The sequence below is a fragment of the Ruditapes philippinarum genome, unplaced genomic scaffold, assembly GCF_026571515.1.
Source record: "Ruditapes philippinarum isolate M1 unplaced genomic scaffold, ASM2657151v2 ctg2953_1_1_1_1, whole genome shotgun sequence".
In the NCBI taxonomy this organism is placed as follows: Eukaryota; Metazoa; Mollusca; class Bivalvia; order Venerida; family Veneridae; genus Ruditapes; species Ruditapes philippinarum.
In genome coordinates, this window is record NW_026862629.1 from 18,198 (window position 1) to 28,095 (window position 9,898).

At 32.2% G+C, this 9,898-nt stretch overlaps 1 protein-coding gene across 1 annotated transcript; it reads right to left on the reverse strand.

The window, feature by feature from the left end:
• Positions 1-5,706: 5,706 nt before the first annotated feature.
• Positions 5,707-7,658, reverse strand: LOC132719630 (uncharacterized). The gene is made up of 2 exons (XM_060703433.1): positions 7,535-7,658; positions 5,707-7,097 (listed from the first exon to the last, which is right to left on the reverse strand). Exons 1-2 carry the CDS (start codon positions 7,535-7,537, stop codon positions 6,414-6,416), a joined length of 687 nt encoding a protein of 228 aa, XP_060559416.1. The 5' UTR covers positions 7,538-7,658; the 3' UTR covers positions 5,707-6,413.
• Between the last annotated feature and the right edge of the window lie 2,240 nt (positions 7,659-9,898).

Consider the following 9,898-nt stretch of genomic DNA (forward strand, 5'->3'; position numbering starts at 1 on the left):
TCGATCTCACTAAAAATGTCCTGGTATACACAATCCTTTAGTCTCTAAGAAAAACCGCGTGATTGCCTACTTCGTTTGCAATCCAAACATAGCCAAATCCGTATTGATACAGTAAGTGTTTTACATGCGGTACCCATGACACACGACCTGCAACTATGACAAAAATTAACTAGCTGAAAAATGCTGACTATATGCATAAATTAACATGGTACTGATCATTCGTGTAAAGTTTGAAATTGCACCAGTAGTGTCTTAGGAGAGGCAGGCAACAACAACAACATTAACAACAAAAAGAAAACAACGGCACAACAACAACAACAACATTTTATTTTGAAAATAAAGGCCTCCGGCCCAAAATGCACAATATAATCAAAATAAATATGTATATTTAGCTGTGTCTTCAATCCGAGTTGTTATCTATGACTTGTTTTCCTATTTACTAGTATATCAGTTATCACCAATTTTCATATTTTCATGACTCTTTATTTTTTCTTCATTTTGAGTTTTAATTAAATTACAAAAAAAAAAATATGGAATGACTGTGCCATGGAGATATATAACCTTGTCTTTGTAGGGAAAATCTGTTACAAATAGAAAATACACAAATTTCATCTACAATTTATTATAAAAGAATTGATAAATTTTGCAAATAGTGTTGGCAAATTCGCTCATATTTTGGGAAATCCAAAGTCGTCCAGTTAAAATATATAATTTTTGACTAAAACATGTAAGTCTCGATACTGACTTTTTTACCTAATATGGCATATCAATAGATAAATGTTTTTTTCAGGTTTTAACAAAGATTTGAAAAATTTATAGGTGTCACATCGGGGTGAATTCTGAATTTCTTCTATCCAATTTTGTGTTTTACAATCAATAATAATAGATTGATATCCCCAGTTTCTTGACTAAGCCATACAAAACCAAACCCATACGAATACATAAGTTTTTTACTGAAGTATTTCAACATTATCTTGTCTAGTTTCAATCAAATACCAATTTCTAGGAAGTCTATGTTCTGGCATACAAAGAAGTTTACACCGATATTTGATAATTTTTACAAGATGGTCAATAAAAAAAGACGCTCTTCCACATTCTCCTAATACAGCATTATCATTAACATAATAATTTATACTTTGAAAATAGTTACAATATTGTTTTTGAACATGTTCAAGGATTTCGGCGATTTCACTACCATAAATATTGGCACCATAGGTAAGTATAGGTTTTAGCATAGAGTCAAATAATTTAAAATAATCAGACTGTAAGAATTTTCCAAAAATTGTTTAATATGATTTAATAGCATAAATAGATTTTCTAGCTTGTGCAGCAAGTTAAGATTTTGCTTTTGTCCAAGATAATTTAGGTGTAAATAAAAGACCCATATATTTGTACATTGAGATGACATTAACCGAAACGCCATTGCAGAACTATTTTTCATATGATTTGAGCGGCCTCCCATTTCTTAATACAATAATTTCAATTTTATTCTCATTTATAGACATACTGGTATTATAACAAAATTTAACTGAGATTGAAGTTCGATCGCAGTATCGGTGCAATTAGCGACATCATCGGCGAAAAGAATGCATATAATTTCGGTAATTTGGTCCGTAATGAATATACTGCTATGTCCCTTACTATGCAGAAAGGGAGATATCTCCTTTATATACAAGTTAACATAATCGTACTCGTTACGTCCCAATGCCTTGTACATGTTACATTTAAGATATTATGTAGTTTTGATGGTACTAACTTGTACACATCGACAGAGTTGTGAGTACATTGATAAAAGATCAGGGAATAATTTCCCTCTTACACGACATCTATTTATATAACTGAATAAGTTAAACTGTTTAAATTCATCGTTTTTTTTTAAATCTACGTAAGCACATTAAATCGTTCACACGGTTTACTTATATATTTCTGCACCATGTTTTGTAATATAAAAATATTATCAATTGCAGAGTAACCGTCTCGAAATCCGGTTGGGGATACACTTATAATATCAAATTGTTTAGTCCTATCATATATAATATTAGAAAAAATCTTATACATAACATTGATTAAAGAAATTCTTCTATAATTTGAAGGGTCATCCTTAGACCCAGACTTGTATACGGGCACTATTATACTATCCCTTCAAATGTAAGGGAAAACCACAGTACAAAATATTTTATTAAACAATTTACAAAGGACAGGTGCGAAAAATGACGAAGAATGTTTACAAAATTCTGCTCTAATACCATCACTTCCCTGTGATTTTCAACATTTCAATTTGTTATACTTTTGATGACTTCATCAGAGAAAATTTCAGAATTTAAAAACAGATATTCATTATCAGTATTAAGTCCCAATTTCTTTCATATGTACATAAATTAGACTTGTTACTTTTAAATAGTAACTCATGAAAATAATCAAACCAAGCTCCCGTATCTATCAATGCAGATTGGTTATTTATATTACTATTTCTAGAATTTAACAGTTTGTAAAAGGCTTTGAAATTTAATTGATCGCGCTTAGACCTTCGGTAAAGATAACTTTTATAAATGTAGTTTTGTTTTTAAAACGTTTTCGGAGCGCTACAAATTGTTGAAAGTCTGATTGGTGTCCGCCCTTTTATGAAATGAAATCAGATTTTGTGAAAGTGCAATTGCAACTTCTCGGGTCATTTTGTCTGTCATAATAGCCGATCAGTCCGATTGGGTGTTTGATTAATCAAACATGAACATGGCGCGATAAGTACAATTAATAACGAAGTGGAGAATTTCGAAATGCAAACATGTTCAAATAAAATAATCTTATCGGTCAATTAATCGCGCTCTTCGTTTTCTTTAACCATGTGGGTCATTATGTATGTTATTGCTGTACCTATAAATAGAATGATGACCTTAACATTGTGCAATCTATTTATAGAATTAGTTTTAGTTTTACGAGTCGCGCTATGGTAATAAATAACGAACTGGAGAGTTTTGCAAGAAATTAAATTCAAACATATTCAAACAATTTATTGCACACTTTATAAATCTATAGAAAAAATTAAGTAGGCAAATTTTACGAATTCTTATATCATAGTATAATCATTTTGAAATTGCCTTTTCCGTAGGTCTCTTCGGTTATCTTTTTACGGTTTTGATTGCACTTATGACATTTTTACCGTAAATATTTAAATAGACCTAGTTCATAACTTAAGATGTCGCTTTTATTTTGACGTTGTGCGGCTGTTAACACGTCTAGCAGAAGTTTACTATAGTTCAGGTCTCTTAAGCTAACTGTTCTATATTTTGTATGAAGGCAATCGATTTTATGGTAGTTTGAAAGGAACGCTCACTTGCCGAATATTGAGACATTTAAACAATCTGCATTTTAACATGTGATGTAATGGTTTCATTGACATGAAATTTAAATTCTATCAAATTACCAATATAAACACAAGTACCTTGCCTGTTACCTATCTTTCGCCTAAAGCTTCACTTTCGATTCGTCCTTCGTTTCATGATTGGTCGCCTAAATGTTTGATCACATGGTGCTGTTACTCGTTTGCCTCTCACTCTATTTTGCTATCCTTAAAGTTATCGAATTTAGTTACAATCGGAAATATACCTTCTGCCTACACGATGGGCTCTCTTGATCAGCACATTTTCCGTTTCTTTGTGGTCGGTCCAGGTCATTATTAATAAATTGCCTAACATTCACCTAAGTATCCTTCCATTTTTCACAAAGATTGCCAAGTATTCCATGAATCTAAGATGATCTCTACGGGATTGCCCTTCTTAATTGTCTTAACTTTTGTAAAAAACTTCTGCATTTATTTTTTTCTTATCTCGATTTTCTTGTGACTCATTTTCTGATTTTAAAGGAGTTTACAGAATTTATATCATCAATTTTAATATAAATTGCAGCTAAATCTGTACTTTTTTCATTTTCCATATCTCGAAATAAAGATAATACCTCACTATCCTGTCCTGCCGTCGATCTTGTTGTACGCTTTGCATTTTCCTTGGATGCTGTCGGAAATGTTACCGATCTTGAGGGAGAGCCCGTCATTTCAGCAAAAGAAAGTGTACATTGTTTCTGTGACCTAGGAGGCCCCTGGTTAGTTTTCAATCCTACCAAGTAAAGTGAATACAGCGAGAAAAGATACTAGCCGTAAACAAACACTTCCACTCCGTTTGCTAACGCACACTGTACATAATCTATTCCGACACTTGCGCGACGTAAAATAATCCAATTCTAATTCCTAAAGCAACAACGTCTATTCCCATACCAAGATTTTATTGCCAATTATTTTCAGCAAGAAAAACACGAACAGCCTTATAAGGGACACAACTCTTAGACTATCGCTTAGTGATCTATATATATTGTGACTATTTTGTTGCATTTATCAGCTATTGTGAACCAGGCGACATAAAATCATTAACCGGTCAAAATGCCCTTTACAAGGGCCATAACTCATCGAAAGAACTTGAGGTACGATTCAATCCTGAAATGTGTAATTCAAATTGCGTAAGTGGTAAAAGGGGAGTAGACCAGATCAACTTTGAATAAGTAATTGAAAGGCAAAAACGCCTAAAAATCATTGAACTGCAAAATGCCGATGATACGAACAACTAGACTTGTTACGTAAAATAATTGCTTTTTAAAATCGAATACTTAAATCGTTGTAGAAATTTTATCAATCTGAGCTCTAAACTATGAATTTTAATCTAGATTTTAGTTGACGTTTAAGACAAAAAATCTAATATGGATAGAAAGGACTATTTTCAATGATTCTTTACAACATAACACAATTAATGCCCCGTTACCGAATACCAACCCTCCTCCATCCACACTCTCCTCTGCTATCCCCCTATAAGGCACGACATTAATAAAGAAAGTTTATTTTTCACATTTTGAATCTAATGAAAATATGAAATCTTTTCTCGGTAAAGTATATTTTGATCTAACACTGAGAAAGTCCTCTATATAGTTATGCTATATAGATATGTGTTGTACAATAAGAAATTCAGTCATGACTTTGCCCAGCTTATAATTTAGAACAGTTCATTCAGTGTTAAAAGGATTTCAATATCAAAATAAATTAAGTTACCAACTGTTTAGAAACTGAAAAACAAAACTACACAGGTGTATAGAGTAACCTTTTGTAGTCTCTGTACTAGTGACAAAAGCAAATCATATTCATTTCAGTAAATAAATGTTAGATATTTTTAAGTTTCTTCTATAAAAACAGTCTTTATTTCAGTGGTATGAAAATAAATATTTCAGGAGTGGTGCTCATGCATGATAACTTTCATATCTCAAGATGAAAATAAATCCTGTATTTATAGTAAAAACTTAAATGTTCTGTTTAGTATACATATTTTTCTCTTTTTGACATAACAATTTGAAAGACTAAACCTAGATATTTTTGTACAAAACTATTTTGGTAATTCCATAAATTGCAGTAAGGTCAATCTGCCACCAAGCGTTTTGATCTAACCGAGTGTGAAAACATTAATCTTCTCCCTCCATCTTCTAATTCTGATTCACATTGCAGTCAACGCCTCTATGTGTACACTTGAAATGTACTTGACATATTAGTTGGTTTCACTGTTGCAACATATATCAACTAAAATTATTAAAAAGAAAATCATTGTTAGATTTGTGTTTATTTACAATTTCAGAGCTAGCTTATGAAACGTTGGTGGTTATACTCAGGGGCGTGTTCGGTGCACGGATGGGGCATCTAGGTGTTGTCCTCTTCTAGAAAACCTGAAAAGTCGTCATATTACCATGACAATGTAGACGCGACGTAAAACTCAAACAATAGACAGATTTTTAAAAGTATGAAATTGATGTCAAACAGAACATAACAGAAAAGAAAATGAATATGGATTTAATCATAGCCAATGTGTTCATATTTAATTATAAAGTATTGTATGCACTGTGACAAATTGTAGTATAAGTTTAGAATTTGAAACTTGTAAATGCAAAATGTATGTCAGCACTACACCATACACATGCAGCAGATAAATAGTAAATTCATAAAACAACATGCGATTAATATTTCTCTTTAAATTCAAATAGAAATAAAATTAAACTAAAACATCATAAATTTTTAATAATTATAGTAAAATGATAAATAAAATGTTAGAAGGGTAAAAAAAAACAGAAAGATTTAATATAATTATATACTAGAAAATACGAAACTGAATACGTATAACAATGCAACCTCTGCTGAGCTATCCCTAAAAACATTATTATATCAACATGTTTCCTAAAAAAAGGACCACATCATGCACTAACCTATCACGAGCGACACCTTTCAGCATCAGCCATTCTTTTGTCTTCCAAAGAGTATTGCCTCGCAGAGGGTATCATGTAATACAAGTTCAAACAAAAAATATTAAAATAAGGTTAACAGCTATCAATGTTTAAGAATCCACTAGTATATCATCAATCTCTGTCTGTAAATTGTTTGCTAATTCATAAACTCTTTCAGCGGCTTTTGAGACATTTCCTTTGGTCAAATCTATAACATCTTTAACAAAAAAGATTATATCAAGTGGTAAAGCAACGAGTGCAACTGCGTGGCCGGCAAATCTTGCTGTCCGACCGAGTTTTAAAAGACTGGCAGCAGCTTTTTCAGATACTGTGAGTTTACGAGCAATGGATGTAACAACGTTTACACCACCTGGAATGCCTTTGCCAATCTTAAAAGCACACTCTACACTTTCCTTTGCGGTGATTGCTTTAGCCTTTACAACAGCCTTTTTGAGTTTATTAAATGATTCTCTATCTTTATCAAGAGCCTCTTGAACACTTTTAAGATATCCCTTTTCGATGAAATAGTTTGTTACTGAAGATCCTATAGATGTTACACCTCCAGCTATTGCAATACCTGTAAGGGCCGTTGCTGGAACAAGGCTCCCACCAAAAGTAAATGGTGCAGCAAAGAAACAAGCGGCTGCTCCAATGCCTGCAACAACACTTGTTCCTCCGCCAACAACACTAGCAATCTTTGCTTTCTTGGCATGGAGTTTAATTTCCTCAGCAAGTTTTCGCAACTCCTTTATTGTGTTCCGTCTGTCTTCTGCCCATACTGCCAAGGGGTCTGTCTACAAAAAATACATACACATTTTTTAGGTCTTTGAAATAATCAGATACGTTCAACGTTTTATATCGTTTAACCTTTTGTTAAAAATGAACTGTATTGGTAATGGTATATTAACATAAAACAAATTTTATGTTTATTATTATGAGTTTTCATACACATACTAAACTCATTGTCTTCTTACCCATTTAAACACCTATTAAGTCGCAAAAATATTTTAGTTTTATTAGCTATTTTTTGCATCGATTTTTATTATTTCTTTTAAATTATATCTTGTAAGATTCAGTTTGTCCCTGTAACATTTACAGACGGACCGTGTCCGAAAAATCTCTCTTAAAAATACAGGTTTAATTAAGGAGTTACGTAGAACCACATAATACTTTACTGTTTTTCATCATAAAATGTTATATTACATTTGAGTGTATTAAACATGTGACTTACCATTGCTCATGAAGTAACCTTAAATTGTAGCATTCAAAATGGTATTGTTTGGTTATCAGTTCTCTTCCATTAGAAAAAGAAGAAAAAACTAGATAGGACAACGTATTTTACATTTGAAAATTTACTTCCGCGTAGCTTTTCTTACATATCTTTATTCAGCTATCATAATAACGTGATATGAACCGTTTATACCTCGTTCGTTATTTCAAACTACATATAGCTAATCGGTAGTTATGCATAATGTAGGTTTACAACGGTTTGAAAAGCGTTTTATCATTAAAGCACACGTTCAATTCAATGATCGATTTAAACTCTGTACACTGTGTAATTTTATCGGGTAAGAAGTAATTAAAATGCACCTTGATTTTTTACATAATAGTGACAGGTGTATAAACCCGAATTTGACTTTAAATAATTCTGACTTTTCGATTTATTTTGTTATATGACGTTACATAGAGCATGTCTAGAAAGGTTCCTTCATAATGTGTTTGTATTCTGAGACAAACACTTTATTTTCACAAATATTTGCAATATATATTGAGAATGTAAGATATTTGTGTTTAAGAGAATGTTTTTTTTATTTCAATATTTGAAAATGCTGTGGGATTCAGACTCGAGAATGTGAAGATCTATATATATTAAAATTGCCAATAGAAAAGAATTATTGCATCTGGACTGTTGCAAATAATATTTTGGAGTACAATGTATTATTATTTGAACACATCAGCGGATGTTTCATAATCCAAAACTTCACCATTTTCGTGCTTAAACGGTAACTTTATATTTCAATGCAAATGTCAGAAATTATTTTAAGAAACAGCAGCAGATTGTCATCATCAATTCATAATTACTGCAACTGTCATGTAGTGAGAGAACAATATATGCAGCCTGAACTCTACTCAAACCAGGGACATAAGAAATAATGTTCTGCAACTAAACTCACTTTTCAGACAGCTTCACATTTTCTCCCATTAATAAAGTGAATAGTGCTATATTTTAACACACTTTGCACTTGAATTATGTCATTGCCTATTGTTACAGAGAATGAAGACTATTCAGTGACCTTTAAGCTGCATACATGATACAATCACGGTTTATCTTTTGGTGCCTAATGTCTCATGGTGAAAAAAAAATGTGCACTCGGACCAAAGACCCTTGGAATACCATTTTGCAGCTCTACTGACCAAGCTTATAACAGACTTTTATATACCATTACACTATAAACATATTTTGCTCATCCATAATCACCATACTTATTGAAGTGAACATATCTACAATCATCATACACATCATCATCATCATCACAATAAAAATATTCTGCTCATTTTCACCATTATCGGTATAATCATCATCATCATCATCATCATCATCATCATCACATTCAACATATTTCTGCTCATCATCACCATTAGCACTGTAAACATGGCATCACAATCAAAATACGTTTATTCATCATTGTCATCAACAAAATATCTATATCAGTTTTAAAAATATAAACCATCATTATTGTGAGGCACAGGTGCAACATGTTTGCTTTTACAAACAGTATCATCATTCTGCTTCATATCACCATCATTGCATTCAACATACTTTGCCAAATCATCAAGTATATCATCATTACCATCCACCTATAAAATACTCTTTTCCTAAATAATACTCCCTTTGGACAAGCATTGTAGCCCTCCATCATTCTCCTTGAAACGCACTTTTCCCGAATGAGTACCACATGTACAACCTATGGACGGTACAATACCTCCCTCTACCTTGAACTGTCATTTAAAAACGCGTTAAAGCCCCTACCCCTGACATGTACCCTTTGGACAACCTCTATATCACAAAATATCCCCCACTTGACAAACATTTTAACACTTTTTTCCTGAAAACACCGCCTCTAGGATAATCTTTGGTAAACAGCGCCCCTCCCCTTGGACGTGTACCCCAAACTGGTACCCCTTGCATAAAAATAATTTCACGTTTCGTTATTTCTTAGATATAAAAGGTCGGTTCGTAATCTTTTTTCATGTACAATTGTGAAAACATTTGACAGTAATTTTTTGATAATGAAACTATCGGGCGGCATTAAACAAATTTATCATTACATGGGGTTTCAATTCACCCATATGTAAAAGGTGAATAAACGGCGCATGCACGTGTGATTTTATTAGCTTATACCTGCTTTCCTCTCCATAAATGTATACTAGGTGCAAAGTTTTTGTGCCAGAATGAAGAATTTTTGGAAAATCACCTTTATTTAAATTTCAGTATAAACTGATTTACATATTTCATATTTTGGCTGTAATTAAAAGTACTACTATGTACATAAATGCACAAATATATCTCAATAATGTAAATTATGCTTTATAT